The following is a 22,551-nucleotide window of genomic DNA, read 5'->3' as shown; positions in this document are numbered from 1 at the left end:
AGCTGCCAGCAAAGCTAAACCCGATTTTCAGCAGAGTTACCACAGGCCTAGTATGGAAGCAGAAACCTGAACACCAAGGGCCTGGCAAGTCAACAATGCGAATGGAGAACAGAGTCCATGCTCCAGCCCTGAAAGAAGAGGAAGGATTGGAAGCCAGGATGCCTCGGGGCACATAGGGATGGAGGCCTCGAGTACAGAGCAGAGTGCTCAGAGCATTAATCCTGCAACACTTGCCCCTGGGCACTGCTCCTGATGCACGTGTGCCCAGGGAGGCACAGGGAAAACTGCCCCTCACAGGCAGAATAACCACTCCTTCCATCCTGCGCACGGTCCCAGACTAACTGCTTGTGGCCTGCTGCATTTGTTTCTTGCTTCACCTGAAGCTTAGTCCTGCACACAGAACAAAGCCATTTCATACTCTGGAAGCCAAGAAATTCCTAGAAACAGGGCAGTCCCAGCCACATGCCAGAGATGAGAAGCAAGCATCATCATAAGCCTCTTCTACAGATGGACCAAGTATGGCTGCTGGATTCTCCAGGGGGACTGTAGAATAAGCTGTTCACTGCTTCCTAGATTTTCCATCCACAGAGATATTTTTCCACCCTGAGCTGGAAGGGAGCTGCAAAGTGCGGCACAACAAAGCATTCCATGTAAAAACCCAGCAGACAACAGTCCCCATCACACTGGAGCCAAATAACCCATAAAGCACCCTCATCTCAGGGAGGACACTCCCAGCCACCACTTGAGGCTTCAGAGACAACAAGCCAAGTTTTCCCCAAAGCAAGTCCTCATATGTCAGTGGACTTCTGCCAGCAGAGATCTCAGCCCCATGAACAAAGCCTGAGCAGATGGGCATGGACAAGCTTAGCAGACATGCTAGGGGAATTGAGAGATTTAGATAAGTAAGAACCAGGTCACAAATCTTTTGGATGTACGGAGTTCAAAGGAAAGTCTGGTTCTCTCCCAGACACAACACCCAATCCATTTCCATAAGGATGACTTGCTGTTTAGCACCAGTTGAAATGAAATGGTTCCTTTAGTGTGAAGAGTTAAAGTCTTCCCATCTTTCTTGCTACTTACCCTGCTCTGAGAGCTATGTTTTCTTGTCAAGCAGAAGGAGCATGGAGCAGTGGAAGGGGCTACTGAGGTTATACTCAAAACCACCTTCCTTCCTCTCCTACAGCACAACCATCTCATACACACCACTGCACAGAAAAGCAGCAAGGATCACTACTTATGCAGGACAGCACTGCAATACATCTTTCCTCTTGAAATATATCCTTTTCCCCACACTGATTTACAATATTCAGAGCATGCAGCCATTTTCTCACCTTTGCATGGGCTCTGGCCCTCAACTACTGCTTGGTTATACTTGCTGTGCAGGAACTGAGATCTCAAACTGAACCCCAGAACAGCAAACCTGACGTTTCTGGGGAACATTGCCTGTTAGTAACAGATGACCGCTTGGTGCTGCAAATGGCAGCCAGAGAACTCTCATACACCAGCCATGACATTAAGATGCCACTAAGCCTCTTTTACCCCCATCCTGGCCAGAAGAACAGATACTCTTGCTACTTATATTTTTCCCTTGCAAGTCCCATTTTCAAGTCACTCACGAGACAACACAAGAGACAGAATTTACTGATGCACACAAGCCAGAACCTCTACAAAAGCTAGGGACACTGAGGCAGCACTAGGTACAGACCGGGAAAGGGGTGGCGTAGGCCATCACACTGACATACACATGCGGAGGTAAGGGGCAGTTAGGGAGGACGCATGACCCAGAATGCAGGACTAGGAGAGAGTGATGCAAGGCTCATCTGGAACAACCAGATACAGTCACAGCCAGGCCACAAGACTAATATCACATTGCACATCCCACGGTAGCCCACTCTCTGCCTAGCCCAGAGTTTCTTGGTAGCTTGCTATGAGCTTTAGGTCTGGGTCTAATGCACATATGCTGTCTCTAAAACAAAGGTGCAGGGTACAAAGTCCTGGGCAGGGAATATGGCATATTGTGACTCTTCCTAGTGGTTGAGCTACTCATACGTCTCCATCTGGAAGACAAAGGGCCCTGCCTGCACAGAACAGCAAGAAGACGGTAGCATCTGAGAATCTGTTGAGCTTTGTAGTGATGAAAGATAATGGTCAGAAAGACTACAGATCTTTGCAGATCATAGCTCTGTGCTAAAGTCAGAATAGGTGCTATCTTCAGTGCTATCTTCAGTTAACCAAGAGGCTGCATTTCACACCGGAGTGGATGGCCTGAGGGCCAGAAGCAGATTGCAAGCTTGATCAAGGCAGGCCTTGGTTGTGAAGAGCTGCAGTACAACACCATGTTCATGCGATGTTGTGGGTGGCCACACACTCAGCTCAGGCTCCCAGGCACTGACTTCCAGACCTGACAAGTCACAAGTCAGGAACCACATAGCTTAAACGCCTTCCTCTGGAATGACATGAAAGCCCATAGCAGGGCCTATGCAAAGTCTAGAATCTTGTTCCTTATATACCCTTGGTGGAAAGGTCTGGGATCGCTGGTAAAGAAAAAACAGACAATCCATGATTCTGCCAAAGGGGAGATGGCACGATTCCCCTGGATAATTTCCAGGGCCAAGTACACCAAAAGATAATCTATAGTTCCCTGGATGACTGAAAGAGGAGTGGCCCATTTTGCCTTCCAAACCAGAATGAATTTATGCATGAGACCTACACAGGAACCAGCAAGCCCATTACTGAGTTCTGGGTTTCACTCCAGTTTCATCACATGGAGCTCAGCCTGTCACCACAGACACTTTCAAAACAACCAACTGCCAATCTTGTTTCCACCTGACATATATCAGATCAGTCTGGTTCCTCCAGACATGACAAAATTCAGCAAAGCTGAACAATCAGTTGTTCCAATTTACAAACAAGAACCTAAAGCCTATTCCATGCATTCTTGGCTGTCGGAGGAAACTGCCTGCAGGTGGCCTCTCTGCCTCCAACCAAACAGATTTTTATCACATTTGATCTTTCCCAGATGCTCTATCCCTAGTACCATTTGCTTTCCTGTTTGCAATATTACTCTTACGTATCTAGGTTTTCACCCCTTGTTTGCAATTGCAAATAGCTAAAGTTTCCATTGAACACAACTATAGACCATGAAGTAATCACTCAGCTTCTCATGCTGTCTCCTACCTCTCGCAGATGTAGAATGCTCAATAGTTAACAACAAACCAACAAAGAAGCAATTATATACCATTAGTACTCACAGAGCACCCCAACAATGTGCATACCTTTGTGAGTAAGTTCATATTAAAAATATTTTCAATCTACACTGGAATTAAACTACCTCCCTATAGGACGTAGTTCAGATATGTATTTTTTTTAACAACAAAGAGCAAGACACTAACCAATATGCAAAGCCTCTCCAGTCAAGACAGCTGCTCATCTAAAGAGATATTAACTTGTAGCACTGATGGACATGCTAATTCTCCTGGACATTGTTATGGTGCTTTTAAGGCCCGAACTCAGTTTTTCCTCTCACCCAAAGAGCAGTGTTTCCAGTGTACTTCTGAGACAAGGGGCAAGGAACATCATTGCTGTGGTTCCAAGACATCAGTGCAGGACCATACTTCTAAAAGGGCTGAAATTTAAATACTGAGGCTAATGTTTCAGATTGAAACCTGCAGCAATACAAACATATCGGAGCAGAAATTCATATCAAGGTAGCAGTACTGTCCTGAGACAGGGCTCTCTATTAAATTAATCTGTACAGCCAACATGGAAAATACATGCTTGACTTGCAAATCTTGCTATGTATTTCTAGGTATTTCTCCTGAAATATATCCGTTAGCCTTTATGCCATGACTGGAGGCTGTCGCACTACTCACTGGCAGCGTAACTGCAGTCCAGGGACCCTGCTCATTCCTACCTTCATCAGGTACCCTCTGCTGAGGGCCCACCTCGATGAAAGATTCAAATGGGAATATCCTGGTACTTTGATACTGAGATAATGCAGACAGATAAAACTTGCCACCAAAAGCTACTGTTATTGGTAAAACAGCAAAGTTAACAGAGTTCAGGGTCAAGGAGAGGACACTGCTACGTAATTCTGGAACATTACTACACAAGTTTCACAAAACTTAGGATGTTTATCAGAGCCACTGTCAGTAAAAAACTTCTCTAATGTAATTTCAGGTTCCTGCCAAGCTTATGACACACCTGGGCAGTGTTTAAGTACAGTAGATTTTAGTTGCCTGTTGAAATCCAAAGTGGATTTAGCCCCTCAGGAAAAGAAGGTAAGGAGCTCAAAGTAGAAGTATTTTAATACATGACATCTTCCACCTACATATTCCCAATATCCAAACACCACCAGAATTATAAAGCCTTACCAAGTGACTACAGCTCTAACTGATACAAAATATACTAGAAGGTCAGATTAAAGAATGCAAAATGGGAGGATGCCTGAGAGCATGGCAAATGGGGGAGAAGAGCCCACATAACGAGGCAGTGAGGATCAGCATTTCCATGGACTGTGCGAAGGTCTTGGCCTGCTGTTCAGAAACAGCAGAAAGAATTTCACACCAAAAGTTTTCTTCTACATTGAGAAGTGTGAAAGCACTGGCAGCCAAATTCTTAAGGCTTGGGACTCAAGTCCAGAGTATTAACAAATGCTCAGCAAGCACGGAACGGTCTAGCACAGCTTCAGGCTAGAATGAGGAACAAGCTACTAAAACACAACATCTCTGCAGCCAAATGGAGAAGAAATAGATAACAGTTGCTTTCAGCTGGAGAGTCCAGTTTAAGTGCCAGCTGCTTCGCACGTGCGCAGCAGCAGATCACATGAAGGAACAGGAAGCAATTCTAGGATGAACTCCCAAAGCACATGACAATGAGGTAAATCTGAGTTCAAACTGAACTGGTCCAAGCAGGCCACCACCATGACAGAAGAGGAACAGGATTTACACTGAGACCCTAGAGCCCCAAAGTGCCAAAAGTAAAGCCCACGCACCAAATTTGGCTCAGATGATTCTGCTGTGCCTGAGGCAGAGGTGCAGCCCTCAGATGACAGTTCTGTGCAGCCTTTGGACTCCTGAAAACTTGCCAGTGCAGCCTAAGGCTGAGCAAAGTTTGGGCTCCCCTGAGACAGTCCAGCTACAGGCCACGGTCATGCTAAAGGAATACCATGATCTACAGTACCAAATGTTAGTGCCACAAAAAATCTACCTACCTGGTTGGGCCCCATCAAGTGCACCCTGGTCTGGAGGAACAGAAACAAAGTTATAGCAAGCCAAGCTTTGCACCCTTTCCCAGAAAGTAATATTGAGTATAAAGTCTCAGAGTCTAGCCAGATTGCAGCTAGGATGCATTTAGCTGCTGTCTTGCAGCAGTCAAGCTCCTTCTATTTCATCTTTCCCCCATGCTCCTCTCCAAAGCAACCTTATCTAACAATTAGAGGCAGTAACAGCAACCCATGATTCCCAAGTATCGTTCTTGAATTTGCAACTAATTCTGTATAATCACAGTCAAATTTCTGGCCATTACTGTCACACTTCCCCTACCACCAAAACAGCAACTGCCGTACTGCCACTTTTAAAAGGGTTAAACACAATTAATTCTGAATGTCAAGGTCTTTTGAACAACTTCAGAAGCGTATAGCGAATGGGATCATACCGTATTAATAACACATCCAACAGATTGTTTTGCAAGAAGCTAAATTCCACTAATAAGCTGAAGATGGGGACAATTTAGATCTTCAATACACCCATAGCTTTAAAAAAAAAAAAGAAGTTTAGTAGATTCTGAATTAAAAAAATAAACTGCCAATTAGAAAAAAGAAAAAGGTTTCTCTGGGCAGGGAGGGGTCTATGAAGGCATTTATTGCCATGTCCAGCCCCTTTCCATCACTCTTAGAGCTATATACTCAACAGACCCACATGGGCCTATCCAGACAGGAGCCTGAGCAGAGCAGGGCTGTAGAAAGAAACTCTCCATTCCCTTGGTCTCCCTTAGAAACTTAGAATCCCTTAGAAACTCAGAATCCCTTAGAAACTCTTCATTCCCTTGATGTCCCATGTCAAAACATGGTGCACAAGCTGGGCTTGCTTTGGATGGGCCCAATTCTACAGAAGCACCTTATCATTCCATATCATACAAATAATCTTTAAAAAAAAAAAAAAAAAAGAGGTCGAAGCCAGAAACTACATCCAAAAGCAGCAGAAATGGAGGAACCTTGTATTAATGGAGCCAATAATAATATACCGTACTGGAAGGGAAAAGGACCCTTGTTATGAGAGGCCTTTAGCCACCAAATACACACTGCAACATACTTGAAACACAAGTTTTGTCTACAACTTCTACCTTTGCCTGCTTAGTGAAACAACAGCTACTGGTGCTCCATGATTGATTTTACCTCCCCATGTCAATCACCAACAGCAACAGCAAATCATCAGCACTAGTTACAACCTTGGCACCTGCAGCCAACAGCCAGCCACAATGCTTTTCAGGTAGGTTTGGCACCAGATTCACCACTGAAAACAACATCGAAAACACCATTGAAAAATTTCAATCTAGTTACACACAAGAAGGTACACCCCCAGCTCTCCACCTTGCTTTCCCACTTCAATCACAGGTCTTACGCACACTAGCATCACGCCTTCTCTGCGAGGACAGCCCTGCAGACTGCCAATTAATGGCGTGAGGCAGCAGATTTCCCACAAAACCTAACAGAAACATGCTCTGCGCTTCAGTAAAGCTTTGAAGTCGCTGGGCAGGGACTATATAGCTGAAGTAAATAGCGATGGCCATTCTCCTGACAATGGCTACACCAACTTCTAGCCTGCACAGCAGCGGAAAATTCATACACCAATCATATGTTAAGCCCTAGTTTTCTTATTCCAAAAGGAAGAAAGCCAGTTATTGTGTAAAATGGGAATGCTGATGCACCTCATAGCTATAGGCTTGCATACTGACCACAAAGGTAAGACCAGGATTTCGGACTGGGCAGAAGAATGAGGAAGGAACACATTGCCAGAGGGCTGTCAAGAGCCCTGCTCTTCCCACACAGCCCCAGGTTTCCAGTAGGCACTGACACCTCCAGAGACCTCCTTCAGACTGTTATTAACTATCTGCCATATTCTTGCAATTCAGCCTCTGCTGAAATTCAAGGCCAAGATTATGTCACCCAAGTCTGCCTCAACCCCAAAGGAGATGGAAGCAGCACCTTTGCCATATAAGAATTAGCAGGAGGATGCAGAAACTCTTAAATGTAACAGAAATTTGGGATAGTTCCTCAACAGCCTTCAGCCAGAAGCCTGCGTTTCCTGCAAATGCTATGCGACGTGAGCAAGGAAAAAACCCACACTTTGCAGAAGTGGTTTGTGTAGTGAGATTGAGCCACCTCTGCTCCAACTTCTAGCCACGTGTAAAGACAAATTTCTCTGCTATAATGCTCACAAAAAGAGGAACTCAGAGTCAAGAAGAGCACAACCACACAGAGACCTCTCCAGAGCCTGCATAAAACACTCCAGAAACACATACCTTAAGGCAGGTCCAAAAGGATAGGCAGAGTATAATCTCTTTTCTTCAGAAAAGCATTGAATCCCAAAACCAAAAGGTTTCCCAAAACTAAAAAAGCCCAAAACTGGGCTTTTCGTAAGTTATTAACACCACGCACCCATCCCACAAGAAGCAATTACTTTTCTGTCCACACAGGATAACCCTGGGATCATGGAGTTCAGCCCAAGGATGGGAACCAGCCTTCTGCTTCTGTCTCAAAATAGCATCACCATCCCAGAATATATTTCAGGAAAGGCAGGAACAGAGTTAGCCATATGCTTTCTGCACTGAAGCGCAGAACAGGAAAGGACATGGAAGAGAAAGCTCACTAGTCAGCAGAATGGATAAAACTACCCTTGATTTGCTGCCACTTGCTAATATTTACAAGAGAACCGGGGTGGAGCTATTTCGTTTCAGGCTCAGCGTGGCGAGCGTTCATTGCACCTGAAGGTGCTGACAAGCACAACTTGTCAGTAGAGCCAGATCCAAACAGTTTCATATTAATCCTCCAGTGAGATTTTGATTCTCCAGGCTACTTCTAATAGAATTTTTCCAGATTTTCCCAGATTGTTTGCCTCCAACAACAGGCCAGAGAACACTACCCTGCCTGATTCTCCTAACAGTTAATATTATTAATTATTGACCAAGAAAACTGAACGAACAGCTTCACCCCAGAGCCCAGATTACAACTCAGGCCCCTTTGATCAACTTCATAAATCCTGCTTCCAGGAGATGAGACACCAGCGAGTCTCAAAACTATGGGGCAGCAAATCCACTATCTGGAGCTGTGCTACTAGCCCTTCCAATGCCAAGAAAGGCATTACACTACGTTCTGTGTGTGGGACGATCACAGGCTTTCAGATAAACCAGCTACCAGTGAAAATTGGCCAGGAGCAGCCAGCAGAAGCTTCTATGAGCTGCTTCTGCACTTACAGAGACACAACAGGGGCAAAGACCTCACTAGAAACACAAATTTAAACCACGACGGGGGAGAGATCTCCTTCAGAATGCAGGCACACTGCCCAGTCAGCCATCATACCACCCTGAAATCCTCTCAGGAAGTTAGATAATTCTTCATTTGCTGTCCTAGACAACGTGTCAAATGGCTGCATTCCAGCAGCCACTGAGACACACCTCCACTGGAGTGATACTCTATTCAGAGAGCTTGGGAAAAAAAAGTTACCTCCCCGGAACAGAAATCCCGCAGAAAGACTGGTGCTTACGTCAGGAGGCAGCACACAAAGTATATCCTTGGTTTGGGCTGACATTCCAGTCTTATCAATGTCTCGGATCTAAACTCTCTGCTAAGCACTTTGTCTGAAGCGAACAACAGTATCAACAGCTCCCAGAATCCAGAAACACCAGTTACCTCTGCCATTCTGTCGTGGTTTAGCCCCAGCCAGCAACTAAGCACCACACAGCCGCTCACTCACTCTCCCCCCAGTGGGATGGGGGAGAGAATCAGAAGAGCAAAAGTAAGAAAACTCGAGGGTTGAGATAAAGACATTTTAATAGGTAAAGCAAAAGCCACACACGCAAGCAAAGCAAAACAAGGAATTCATTCACTACTTCCCATGGGCAGGCAGGTGTTCAGCCATCCCCAGGAAAGCAGGGCTCCATCACGCGTAATGGTTACTTGGGAAGACAAACGCCATCACTCCGAATGTCCCCCCTTCCTTCTTCTTCCCCAGCTTTATATACTGAGCATGACATCATGTGGTATGGAATAGCCCTTTGGTCAGTTTGGATCAACTCTCCTGGCTGTGTCCCCTCCCAGCTTCTTCTGCACCTGGCAGAGCATGGGAAGCTGAAAAGTCCTTGACTAGTGCAGCAACAACTGAAACATCTCTGTATTATCAACGCTGTTTTCAGCACAAATCCAAAACATAGCCCCATACCAGCCACTATAAAGAAAATTAACTCTATCTCAGCTGAAACCGGGACACATTTGCATTCCAAATATTCTAGCTATTATCACTGAAACGGTGGAGTCCACACATCTGTCCCTTCCCAGTTTCAGCAGAAGGGAGACCAGAGTGCAGACCTCTATAAACCCCAGTCCTGAAACTCCAGCCCCATGGAAAAGAAGGTTAGTAATACATTTGCAAATGAAAGCACTTGTGGCAAATCTACAAGACATAATGGCCCAAATGCTAAACACCTGGCCTGTCAACCTGAGCAGCCAGAAGCACACATGAGACAAAGGACAACAAAGTTTTGAGTTTGCCATTATCATTTTGCTCCCCAAAAGATGTAACATGAGAGGTTAGGAGAAAGAAAGCTCATTCTATAAGACAACCCAGAAAAGAATGATGTCAGGACAATTCTTACCAAGGTAAGTGCCTGAGAATCTCCCCTCTGTGGTCAAACCCTGCTGCAGAACAACCCTGAATCAGGAGGACTCCAGCTTGTGTCTTGCTTCGCTGCAAATTCACATGTGAGGCAGCGACCAAGGCACAGAGAAATAGCAATAGGAGGGGTAGGAGGTGGCTACAGATAATCGAGCAGGAAGTGTGAATCAAGTCACAACAGGCTGAAGAGGCGCCTTTTTTTTTTAAACAAGGAACGCAAGACAAACGGGGATTACCCTTCCCTCCTAAAAACTACCCCCAAAACTCTTTCTTATGGAGGTCCCATCAGTAAATTGCTGAGGGTTACTGCAATTAAAATAATATGGATATGACAGCCACACAGAGAAAATCCAAATCCAACCACCCTGAGTGATCAGGTCTTTCCTTGCAGTGGGCCATGGGCCTATTCCCCTAATTCAGATTTCTGTAAATGCTGTTTCTGGACAGGATGGCAAGCTCTGGCTATTCAGATATAAGAGAGCTGCCAGACCTGCTGTGGATTACTCAGTCAGCTGAGGACCTTGCAGCTGTACTGCGTAACTAGGTAATTTCTGTGGCATTATCATGCAAAAAACACATCTTGTGCTCAGGATAGAGTCAAGGGCCACATCGAAAACAATGCAGCAAAAGCAACCAAGTCCTGCTAATAATATAATCAAGACAGTAAAGAGCCAAGAAGGAATGCAAGTTTAACCGAGGTCAACAGAAAATTACACATATTGCAAACATTCAAGAAGTTTGGTGCTCCTTCTCTTTATGATGCCAGCTGCCATTGCCACTTGGGCCTGGCATATAGCAAACGCCCCCACAACCCCATTAGAAACACCCTTCCTCAGCCCAGCTGCAAAGACATCGAAGGGGAAAACAGAAAGACCACTACCTGCTACTTCCACAATGTGGTGCCTGGCGATATCATAGTAGGGATCATCCCACCGCAGGTGAGTGATGGGCTCAGGGGAGCCTTTGGAGTCCTCTGCGCAAAACACAAGGAACAAGCAATTAGAAGAAGGGATCTGGAGCACCCTGGCAAGGGGTGCAATGGAGATAAAGGGATGAGAAAAAATGGCTCTTCAACATGGGAGGGACTAATGTATGCATCTGTCCACCTCAGAACCCACCTTTGAAATTCTGAGTGGGCAAGAGCAGCAATGACTTCAGAAGAGACCTGTCAATCCTATGAGGCCCATATATGTGTCTCAGAATGTACACCCTATCAAAAACGACTGTTCAGATGTGTCACAAAAATTCACAAAGACCAAAACCCAAGTGCCAAGGGCACTATCATGGCTTTTTAGAGCAGGAGGATCTTAACATGGTCCCTTGATGGATGGCCGTCCTATATGCCCTTGAGCTAATTTCCCTGACCTCTTTGGGCAGCAGTCCATAGCACAGGATTTCAGAGCAACAACTCACATCTCCAGCCCCACCTCCCACATGAAAGTTCAAGACCCCCCCACTCAGGAAGGCCAAACTATCCTGCAAGAGACCATAATATAGGACATTCAAGGACTTACAGCCTGTCTGTACTGTCAGCACCAAAGTGCAGCCAGCCCCAGGACTGAGAAGAGTATATTTACATCAGCTGGCTCTAAGCTTTTTAGTGCTGTTCAATGGCAGGGCTAATTCACTCAGGTGTGGTGCAAGATTAATGTGCCTATAAATGGAGCCTAATGTGCCTAAATGGAGCTAGGGCTCCCTGTATATGTAGATATGACCACAATGCTGCAGGACAAACAATTCCTTTTTGGCCAAAACCCAGACCCCAAACAAGCAGGATACTTACCTGACTTGGGAAAAGCAGGGGCTTCATCTGCTGGCCAGCTCTTATCATCTATGGAGGCCAGTTTGAGCTGGCTGAGGGACTGGTTGGTATCATCCAAGTTCAGGTCATCCTGAAGCTCCGAGAGTGGGTCTGTAGCCATGGTCCCCAAATACCGCAGCGTCTAGAATGAGGACTGCAGAGTCCTTTATTTTGCAGCGTCTAGAATGAGGACTGCAGAGATTGCTAGGTGAGACACAGAGATCACAAGTTTACCTCCCCATAGAGGTTTTTCCTCTTCTCACTGATTTTCCTCAAATCCTTCCTTATCTTTACTTATCCAGAGACCATACTTCCCCTCCCCCTTAACACAGGCAGGAACTCTTCCTCCTCCTCAAAGCCAGGAGCACCAACATATGTCAGACATATGTCGGATTCTTTCGTGCCAACTGCTATCAAAAGGCCATCAGGAGCCTGCACCAACCCCCTCAGCGAGTCCCTGCTTGACCACAGCTCTGTCCAGAGTAGTTTCTCCCCTGAAACAGGAGCAGCAGCAAGACACCGAGGAAGGCGACAGGCTACACCAGCCCCTGCCTGATACACTCACTGTACCAGCTCTGAGCTCCCCCTCCCTCCGAAAGGCTGGCACAAAGCCCAGCTGTTTCCACAGTTGGCCCAGTGCTGGAAGCTTTCCCAGGAATCACCCCTCCTTCTCCCCATAAGGGAGGGAGGGCCAGAGCTCTCAACAACACTGAAGTGGGTGCTTCAGTGTGCTGGGATCTGAACACAGACGTGAACAGCTTCGTAAAACAGGATTTCATAGGCTGAGCTAATAAGACAGGGAGAACAATACACATACAACCTTCACCTCCTTTCAGCATCACCCAGCAAATCCTTTCTCCTACCTGACAGCAAGCAGCAAGGAATCATCTCTAACTTAAAGCCGTATTGCTAGAATGAGTATTTTTCACCAAGCAAGCCGTAATGCTCAGGAGACCAAGGAATTAAGAGGGTCCAAGAAACAGACAGCTCAGTGTGTTTGCTGTTGCTTGCAAATATTTCTCACTCTTACCTGGAGTAGAAGATATGTCAAACCTAGGACTGAGCTAGCACAGCATACAGCACCTCCTAAGGGTACCAGTTCTTAGGGATGACCCCCTAGGAAACAGGTGTCATCCTCTAATGCCAATGTCCTGGAAATAAGCAAGGAAACACTGGAAAGGACAAGTACGTAGATCTGGATTGCTCACACAGACGACACAGATAACAGGCAGCAAGCCAAGAGGAACTGTAGCAAAACACAATGACACCTTGCATCAGCAAGACTCTCTGTAACGCTGTTTCTCAGACAGGCATGTGCTTGCTTTGCACTACAAGGAGAGCAAAGGGTTCAAAGATGATCTGAGGAGGCACACCACCTTTGCGTGGAAAGATTATATTCACAGTAAAGTTATTTCCTTTAGCAGAACAGAGGGGGGCAACGATGTTTTGCACCTTCCACCCTTAGAGCTTGAATGTGTATATTTATCCAGAGAAGATGATGAAACAGTTACTCAGATGTGAGCACAGAGGACGAAAACTGTGAGAGACTGAGCATTGGAAGGCATCACGTCCACGTTTGGGACAACACTCATGACCAAGCTTAGGAATGCATTTTGAAAGTACAGGAAATAGGATATTCAGTGTTTGTCCCCTCCCTCTGGATCACTCCACGCTTATTACTTCCTGTCCTCCCTTACCTGCTACTCACCAGTTTACAACCAGCTTTCACCACTCTGGGGCTCCCAAAGGGCTGGGAGCTATTGCTAAGCAAATGAAGTAAGTTTCCCAAACTATGAAAGAGCAAGACATATATGAGCAGCGGATCACCAAGACAGCACAGCAAACACAAAGGGTCTGACCACTGCAGCCAAGCAGAGACCCAAGCAAAATTATTCCCTGCCCTCCGGTGAGAGCTGTCTGACCTCCTCTGATCTCGAAGGGACAAGGAGCAAGAAATCAGGTTCCCTTGCACTGTGAGCTCATGCTGGAACCACGCAGCAGCAGAGCCAAGGGACAAGGACTCCCCACCCCTTTCAGCTGATCTGATTTCTATGGCAACACCAGGCACCACTCCTATGAGTCAGTGCGCTTAAAGCATTCCCCACTGCAGCACAGCAGCCCCACAACCCAGCACCCCACTCTGAGGAAGCATCCACAGCCCCCCAGGGCAGCCCCTCAGCATTCCCAGCTCCCAGGGACTTTCTGGCCCTGGTGGGGACAGAGGACCTACGTTCAACTGCTACCATCCACTGAGATGCCTTTTATGTGATAGTCTTGGGGATGCCCAGTAGCAAGAGTGTCCCCAAAGTGAGGTCCCAGAGCTCTTAGGGACCAAATCCAAATCATCCCACAGAGCAGTGATGGTACTGCCATAGGGCCAGCAAGCCACCAAGTGTCTTCACTTGTCCCTACACAGATCACGACTTGGCTTCACAGTCAACTTGCAGTGCTTGATCACAGGCAGAAGAGCTGGTTATTAGACAGCACTGGGGGATTTCTCCCTAGGCATAAAATTAATCCTAGGGTGGCACCACGTGGAAGAAGGAAGTCGTTAGTAGAATCCTTACAGTTCCACACTGGAAAAAGAGCCCAGTGGGTAGTGCTCTTGCCAAAACCTTCCTTACCCCTTGGAAAGGCAGACCAGACTCCCCAGATACCTCCACATGCTCTTCAGAGCCAGGCAGGCAGCTCCATTTCTTGGCTCTAGGTTAGTGCTCCATGGCAGAAATGTTAATGGAAGGAGATCCAGAGCAGAAGACCTCTTAGATTTCAGGTCCTTCTTGTGAACCAGACTGTAGCTCCCACAGAGCTCTAGAAGGCTTTTGCAGAATTTCCCCAGCCCTTTCCCAACAGTACAAAAGACAAAAGCACGGGGTCTCACATCAGGTAATCCTAGAACAGTTTAGAGAAATATAATCCTCTAAATGCCTGGGAACTAGCAGGCTCTGAGGAGGACAGACCTGGAGTTAGGATGTAAGAAACTACTTGGGGATCTTAGTGTAAGGGTATCCATTTTACTTCCTGACAGTGCAGCTGCATGAGATTTTTCGCTGTGTATTCAAAAATTACCCATAAGCAGGACCTGTCATTGAACAGAAAGCACATCCTATATCAGTATAAGTGTGAAATGGTTGTCAGAAAACAGCATCTCACCAGACATAACACAATTTAAGAACCCCACTTGTTTTAGATAAATGTCATGACAAGATGCAAGTGGTATACCCTGTACAGCCAATCATAAGGTAAGAAAAATGACGTACCTAGATTTAAAAAGTAAAAAGCCTAGTTTCTAAATGTTTGACTAAAGAATCACACTTGACATCAGAAGTATTTACTTACTGCGAGGCTCTAAAGAGCCAACTGTTTCCACTCTTCCAAGCATTTAAGTACATTTTCTGCACCTACACTGGTTCACCTGAACGCTTGCTGTCCAATAAAAATTTACTTTCTTGATAACAGAGATATGTGCTGTAGAACAACGTGTTCTGCTGAAGGAGAGAAACCTCAGCCCTTTAAAATACAATTTTCACACAAATTATGAGCTGGAGACTCTTTATACAAGATCCCACCAGAATTTACCCAGGGAAGAGAGCTCACATCTATCTATGAAGTCTTGCTAGCTGCTGTTCACGCAGACTATTTTTTTCTGCGATTCCAGTTTCACTACTTTTCCATCATTTATTTCTAAGCTGCACCTACTCGGCAGTTTCCTTTTCCTGTTTTTCTTCCAGATGTACTATTAATTCATAAGTAAATCTACACATCAAAATATGTCTATGCATGTATTACCACGCCCTGGACCTGTACGTACACACAATAAAGAATTACAAAAGCCAAGTGGCCTCTCCTTCCCTGCCCGATTAACAAGCAATGCTCAGACCCAAAGGAATCCCAGTTCTGGGGTGACGGTATTATTTTTCTGACTCTGCTGCTATCTGCACCTCCTCCCAGTTTCGTTTCGTTCACACATGCGTCTGTTTTTCTGTACACATCAATCAAGTCCCTGCACTTTGCTATAGTCTTAGTATCAAGCACATTGCAAAAAAAGGAAGCCGTTACTCAGCAGCAGACCTTCAAAGTCCTCACTCGCGTGAATGAGCCCCAGGACTGAGACTCACTGAGAAGGCCCAGCTCAAGTCTTCCCTCACACCAAGACTGATGATACCACCGAGAACATCACTACCCCGGTACTACCCAGGAAGAATCGAAGGGTCAAGAGCCAGACCATCTTTGTCTGGCGCACCACGACCAACTAACTCAGGACAAACACACTATTGCTTGGGGAAACTCTTTGGCCCCTCATTATTGTAACAGCTTTTTAAATGAGCAGCCTTCCTTCCCCAGTCACCTCAAGCCCTTTGCTGAAGGCCGTGTCTGTGCCCGCTGGAAATCCATCCCAGCTAGCAATCAACCTGCTCGTAGTGGTTTTCTGTCTGCAGGCTTCCGCTCTCGGAGCTCTCGCACAAAGTACAGAGGCTGCTACCGGTGCCGTGCAGGATCCACCCGTCACACACGGAGCGTGTGAGGAAACGGGGGCACACGCAGCCCTACGGGGGCTGCACCTCTCCTCCTCCTCCTGCCCACCGTGCGCCTGATCCTCTCTCTCCCGTTCCCTTTAGAGTGAGCAAGCTCCTGCGACAACCCAGAGAGAGCCAACTTCAAGATTCAAATAAGAGACTCAAAGATTTGGTATTTACACTGTTAAAAGAAAACCCCAAGTTCCCACAGTACACGCCAACTGCGTAACGGGGGGACATTTAACAGCCCCTGCTGTTAGGCACCAACAGGGAAGGCAAGTTCCCCCCCACCCCTACCGCAGCGCTCCTACCCCGTCTTCTGCAGCCACCGGCCAGTGCCCGCCGCTGGGGACGGGACAAGCCGGCAGCAAGGGCTAGAGCCCGACCCGGCCCGGCCCGGCGCCGTGCCCCAGCCCCAGCGGCCAGTTACACCGCCAACACCAAAGAAGGGACTAAAACTCCGCGGCCTCCGAGCCCTTCTTCTCCCCGCCCGGGTGCCGGGACCGCAACGCCTGCCGGTGCCCGCGGCGCCTTCCCGGACGGGCTCTTCCCGCCGCGCCCCGCAGCCTCCCGCGGGGCGGACAGCGAGGACCCGGGCTCGGCGCTTCCCGCAGGAATAACCGCCTCCCCGCACGGGGCAAGCCCGGCGCCCCCCGGGCTCGGCAACACCCAGGCAGGGGGGTCGCGGCTCCGGGCCCAGCCCCGGCCCGCCCGCTCAGCCTCGGCCCCGCCGCCGGGCCCCTTCCCCGCCCCGGCAGCGCCGGGACAGGCTGCCGTACCCCCCCACGGCCCGCCCCGGGCCCCGCTGCCGCCGCTGCGCGAAGAGCCCGGCTGCGCTCCCCGGGCACGGCACGGCACCGCACCACGCCCCACCCGCCGCCGGTGCCCGCCGCCGGTACCTGCCGCCGCCGCCCGGCCGGCCCCGCCTGTCAACCCCCCGCCGGCATCCGCCGCCCGCCGGAAGCGCGGCCCGTCGCCGGGGGAACGCCGCCCCGCCCCGCCCGCCGTCCGGGCGCCGTCCGGGCGCGCTCGCCGCCCCCTCGCACCGTTCCGCCGGCATGGAGCTCCCCAGCCCCGGCGTGTCCCCCGCGGGCGGCGGCGGCGGGCCGGGTCCCGAGGAGCCGCCCGGCGCCGCCTGCCCAGCGCTGCGGAGCCTGCCGCCCGGGCTGGCGCTGGGGCCGTCGCTGTCCCGGGCGCGGGGCACGGGCGTGTGGTGCGTGGGCCGGGCCCTGCCGGCCGGGGCGCTCCTGGGGCCGCCCGGCGGGGCCCGGGAGGAGGCGGCGGGGCCGGGGTGGAGGAGGTGAGTACCGGGGGCGGCGGGGCGGGCGGCCGGCCGGCCGTGCCCGCGGCCGACGCTGTGGCCGTGCCTTGCAGCCTGGTGCAGCGGAGCCCGAAGGAGGCGGAGGCCAACGTGGCGCTGGGCTGGGCGGGCGGCCGGCTGCAGCTGCGGGCGCGGCGGCCCATCGCGGCGGGCGCGGAGCTGCTCTACTGGCCCGAGGAGGCCCGCGGGGCCGCGGCGGAGGAGCGGCGGCCGGACGGAGGCGAGGGGATAGCGGCGCCGCGGGAGGCCGGGCCGAGGGGGCGGCCGGCGGCCACCGCGGAGGCGGCGGTGGCGGTGCAGGGGGACGGGGCCTCTCCCGGCGGGACGGCGGCGGAGCCCCTGGCAGGTAGGTGGCGTGCCGGGACGCGCGTCCCAGCCTGGGTGAAACGAGCGGCCTGGCCTTCCCGGGTCTCGGGTGCTGGCGACCCGGCGCCTTCAGCCGTCCCCGGCATCTGTGCGCTGGCGTGTTCGCCCTGCAGCCCCTCCGGGATTGCTGTCCTGACCTCGCGTCGCTGCTAAGAGCCACCAGCCGAGAAGGGAGCATGCCGCCCTGTTTTACGCCAGTCGTGGTGTTATCTCCTAGAAATGCTGCCCGTGAAACGCTAGAAACCCTGCACGGGTACTGTCTGTGGTGAGAGAACTGAGATTCCCCCCATCTTCCCCAGTTTAAAAGAAAAAGTCATAAAAGTAATGGTTTTCATGCCAGAGCCCCGGGATTACTGGATAGCAGAGTACCTGTCTCCGAGGTTCATGTTCCTCTGATCCAGCTGCAATCGTGTCACGTAACAACAGCCAGCGTTAATTCACCCGCCATGCTTTTGTGTTTGTGCAGGGGATCCTGGTGTCTCCGAGGTGGTAGCTGATGACACCACAGTCCTTGACGTCCCTACTGAGGTGAGCAGGCTGGCCGCCAAACATTTCCACAGGCTGCAAGAAGAGGAAAGCACAACTTCCGAACGTGAGCCATGGCAAGCCAAGGTGCTGAGGACTGAGAATCAGCACCTCAAGGCCATCTCAACCATTAAGGCCAATGGCAGGTGCAAGGAAGAACTGGATGAGGGTGTGGATCCCGGATCTGCAGCAGAAAAACTGGAGATGGGGCATAAACACGCATGTCCAGGAGATCTGGATCTGTTGTCGCCCTCAAGCAGGGTTCAACTCGGTGCTCACTTGGTTGGCAAGCCATGCAAGGTGCATGCTCTGGCCAGCCAGTTCCAGAAGTGCCTGCAGGGCTGTAGTGGCAGGACAGCTGGGCAGGAATCCCAGCAGCTCAGTCCTTCTGAAGTAGAGAGTGTGGAGACTTGTGAGAAAGAGAGCAAAGCTTCCAAAGACTTCCGACTGGCATCCCCAGAACATGGGGAAAAGGGCCCACTGGAGGGGCCTGAGGGGCAGAAGGAGTATACAGAGCTGGTGGAGGGTCATTCTGGCACCCCAGGCCCCCCACCAAAAGCTCTGTCCCAGAAGGAGATGATCAAGCGCAGGTACCGCTGCGGGGAGTGTGGTAAAGCCTTCCTGCAGCTCTGCCACCTCAAGAAGCACCGCTTTGTCCATGCTGGCCACAAGCCCTTCCTGTGCACGGAGTGTGGCAAGAGCTATAGTTCAGAGGAGAGCTTCAAGGCCCATGTGTTGGCCCACCGAGGTGTCCGTCCTTTCCAGTGTACCCAGTGCGACAAGGCTTACCGCACCAAGCGAGACTTGCAGGAGCACCAGGTCCTGCACACCGGCCAGCGCCCCTTCTCCTGTGAGCAGTGTGGCAAGGCCTTTGCACGCCGGCCCTCTCTCCGCATTCACAGGAAGATCCACCTGGCCACTGGTCCCAAGGGATGCCAGTGTGCCATATGTGGACGCCACCTGGCCAACTCCGGCTCCTTACGCAATCACATGCGCCTGCACACGGGGGAGCGCCCTTACGCCTGTCCCTACTGTGGCAAGGACTTCCGACAGCAGAGCAACCTGCGCGAGCACCTCCGGCTGCACACGGGCGAGAAGCCCTACAAGTGCCGCTTCTGCGGCGACGCCTTCCCCAAGCTGCCAGAGCTGCGGCGCCATCTCATCTCCCACACGGGTGAGGCCCACCTGTGCACCGTATGCGGCAAGGCACTGCGGGATCCCCACACACTGCGTGCCCACGAGCGCTTGCACACAGGCGAGCGCCCTTTCCGCTGTGAGCAGTGCGGCAAGTCCTACACTCTGGCCACGAAGCTGCGGCGCCACCAGAAATCCCACCTGGCTGACAAGCCCTACAGATGTGAGCTCTGTGGCATGGGCTACAGCCTTCCCCAGAGCCTTGCGCGCCATGTGCTCACCCACAAGGCGGAAAAGGACCCTGAGGAACTCACTGCGGTGGCCTCGCTTGCTGTGGACCTACACCAGGCAGCAAGGAAAAGCCCTCAGAGGAAGGGCTACCAGGAGGAGGTTGCAGCAGAGCCCACCTTGCTCATGGTGGAGGTGCCAGGACCAGCAAATGAGGCTGAGCTGCTGATCACAGCCAGCGGTCACTGCATTGCTACTTACCAGTCTCGAGGCAGCCCCCCACACCCCGGGGCACACGGGAGGCCTGCTGGGCATTTGCCACCAGCAAAGGACATCATTGAAATTACCATCTCCGAGCATGAGGACAAATGCATTATAGTGCAGGACGAGGGCTCACGAAGTGATGTGGTCATCATTCAGGAGGGGATGGGCTTCGGAGCAGTGGCAGAAGTGGTGGAGGTCGAGGCTGGGACCTGACTGTCCTAGCCTGCCCTGGCTAATCTTCTTCTGTACTTATTAAAATGGGGTAAAAAAACAACAAAAAACCTAGCTCTCTTGTCTCTCTGTGGCAACAAGGCCCTGTGGCTCAGCCCCAGGCAGAATTATCAGCCTTGGAGGTAACTGCCTGTGTAGACCTGGGTCTTTTTGGTAGCTGCCCCTTGGAGCTATGAGCCTACACATGCCACATGCCAGGCCTGGTGCAGGGAAGGCATTGGCTGTTGATGGGAATAGCTTCCTAGAGAAGACACCCACAGCGTTAATGAGCAGTGCTTTTGCTCTGCCTCTGTTACGCTGTCAGTGGGTGACAGTGCGCCGTGGGGAAGGCAGGAGAAGTCTCAAAGCAGCGGCTTTGAACAATGCCTTCCTTTCAAGTTTTTCTTTCTCTAATTAATTGTTGTATTCAGGCACTTTCCTGGGCTTTTACTCTTGGAGCTCAGCAGCAGTTCTGATTATTTGAAGGTGATGCCGATGCCAGACATTGCTGGGAAGCAGCTTCCCAAGTGTTTACAAGGTGACTCTGTCGTCGGTTTTTTGAAGAGCATTTTTCACAATTAGCAGAAGCAAAGTCCTGCCTTGGAGCTAGGGCTGAGTCTTCCTTCTCCGCTGTCACCTGTTTTGCTTGCTGTCGGCTTCCTGCCCTTAAGGTGACTGGATGGTCTGTCTGAGGACATGAAAGGATAGTTTTGTGTCTCACTATGCAAATAGCATTGTACAGTGCAATTTTCACTGTCCCCAGCTGAGAGGTTCTTCACCTCTCCAGGTAAGGGTCCAACAGTTCATCTCAGCATGCTCAGAAGATTTTGCCTTTCCCCTCCACGTTCAAGTTGGGTTTGTTAATCTGTTTCCCGTGTTCTTTTTCTCACATTCTTGCTTCCTCTCTTCTTTCCTGCTCTTGCAGCAAAAAGCTAAAAGACAGCACCACCACAGCTACACCCACTGCTCCATCTTTAGTGCTCCTTTGCCAACTGAGGCACGCTGAAGGAAATTGGTCCCGTTTCAGGAAGTGCACAGTTCCCAATGCCACGTGAACGTGGCCCTATAGGAAGAGACCAGCAATACCAGCCCTAACAGGTCTTTCAGACTTGCCCACCCTGCACTCCCTTTTCACATGTTATACAAACACTGCTTTCGTTTGCTGCATCCTCCGTTTTAGCTGTTCTTGGTCTCCATCTTGCCCCTCTCTAACATCTGCATTTCCCCAAAAAAGTTTTGTTTAGGGTCCTAAATTCTCAAGCTCTTTATGCCCACTGCACAAGAGGAGGGTATGATGTCACCAGGGAATCATCAGTAGCACAGTTGCCTTTTGGGGTGCTGTGAACTCAGTAATGTGACAATCTGAAAAGCTGCTCTTTGTACATTCAACTTTTCCCATAAACTTTTACGACCAGTTTGCAGACAAGGTGCTAGAGTCAGATGTGAAGTGAGGATGGAAGGTGAATTCAGCTGATAAACCTTTGGGTGTCCTTATTTTCAGCTATTTTCTTTGAAGTCAGGGGGCAGATGAGCTCAGTCTTCGCCCTGAGTGCTTGGGGGCAGACCAGTGGGAGCAGAGGCATATGAGGGGGCCTTGTATTTGAAGCCACAGTGCTTCCTACTGCTCTCCCTTTGGTGCCTGTCCTAACTCTTGCAGTTTTCAAATATTGACACAGCTGCAAAGTGTTCTCGCTGGAGCTGGGCTCGTGCGCTGTGTTTGAAGCATGTGCCCTCTGTCACAGCACAACCGGGAGAGAAGGGGGAGCAACTGGGGGAAGGGAAGGGGAGAATCCAGGCCCCTATTGCTTAATCTGCTGACCTGTAACTACCTTCTTTATTCTGAGATAATAAGAGAGAAAAAGTAGGAGCAATTATGAATTAGGGGGTCCTCACAGAAACATTATTCACCTAACAGTTGATCCGAGTAAGTAGGGGCAGGTCTGTGCTGTGCTGCAGATATCACTTGGCTGCAGGATAAACTTAGCCAGCTAATCCTGACTGAGGAGCCCATAGGTGGCTCCCACTGGGCACCTGGTGATGATGCCACCACCGTGTCTTTGTCTTTATCTTAGAAGCAGCATGTTCTTATGTGAACAACCTTTTGCATGACAGCAAAATGATGAATAAAGTTGTTTACTCCTAAGAAAATCCTATAAAAGCCCTGAAGACCGTGATGCTGGTGAACCTCACCATGGATGGGATCTGTGCACTATGCCATGGCCTGACTAGGTATCTGTTCAGTGCTGTACAACTTGGTGTTTGCAGCATCTGAAGGGGTGTAAGATCATCTAATGC

At 50.1% G+C, this 22,551-nt stretch overlaps 2 protein-coding genes across 3 annotated transcripts in view; one reads left to right on the top strand and one right to left on the bottom strand.

Annotated features, from left to right (window-relative positions):
- ARHGAP1 (Rho GTPase activating protein 1) overlaps positions 1–17,645 on the bottom strand; it is a 27,606-nt gene extending 9,961 nt beyond the window's left edge. Inside the window, exons 1-3 of one of the 2 annotated variants that reach the window (XM_072866121.1) lie at positions 17,517–17,645; positions 11,674–11,883; positions 10,771–10,863 (exon numbers count right to left, since the gene is read on the bottom strand). In XM_072866121.1, coding sequence (XP_072722222.1) covers positions 10,771–10,863; positions 11,674–11,812 — 232 coding nt within the window. In that variant the 5' untranslated portion in view covers positions 11,813–11,883; positions 17,517–17,645. Of the gene's footprint in view, positions 1–10,770; positions 10,864–11,673; positions 11,884–17,107; positions 17,247–17,516 lie in introns of those variants that run through there. The other variant, XM_072866120.1, reaches the window with a different exon arrangement.
- Positions 17,123–22,551, top strand: ZNF408 (zinc finger protein 408). The gene is made up of 3 exons (XM_072866119.1): positions 17,123–17,508; positions 17,583–17,875; positions 18,362–22,551. The coding sequence occupies exons 1-3, from the start codon at positions 17,267–17,269 to the stop codon at positions 20,257–20,259; spliced, it is 2,433 nt and encodes an 810-aa protein (XP_072722220.1). The 5' UTR covers positions 17,123–17,266; the 3' UTR covers positions 20,260–22,551.

This window comes from Ciconia boyciana, chromosome 6 (assembly GCF_034638445.1).
Source record: "Ciconia boyciana chromosome 6, ASM3463844v1, whole genome shotgun sequence".
In the NCBI taxonomy this organism is placed as follows: domain Eukaryota; kingdom Metazoa; phylum Chordata; class Aves; order Ciconiiformes; family Ciconiidae; genus Ciconia; species Ciconia boyciana.
Note: the sequence above shows the minus strand (reverse complement) of the source record. Positions and strands in the feature narration are given on the sequence as shown.

Excerpts from the sequence above, each read along its gene's own strand:
- ZNF408 (XM_072866119.1), top strand. The coding sequence starts at position 17,267 with ATGGAGCTCCCCAGCCCCGGCGTGTCCCCCGCGGGCGGCGGCGGCGGG. Across the intron at positions 17,509-17,582 it reads GCGGGGCCGGGGTGGAGGAG|CCTGGTGCAGCGGAGCCCGA; the intron begins GTGAGTACCGGG and ends CGTGCCTTGCAG. Across the intron at positions 17,876-18,361 it reads GGCGGCGGAGCCCCTGGCAG|GGGATCCTGGTGTCTCCGAG; the intron begins GTAGGTGGCGTG and ends GTGTTTGTGCAG.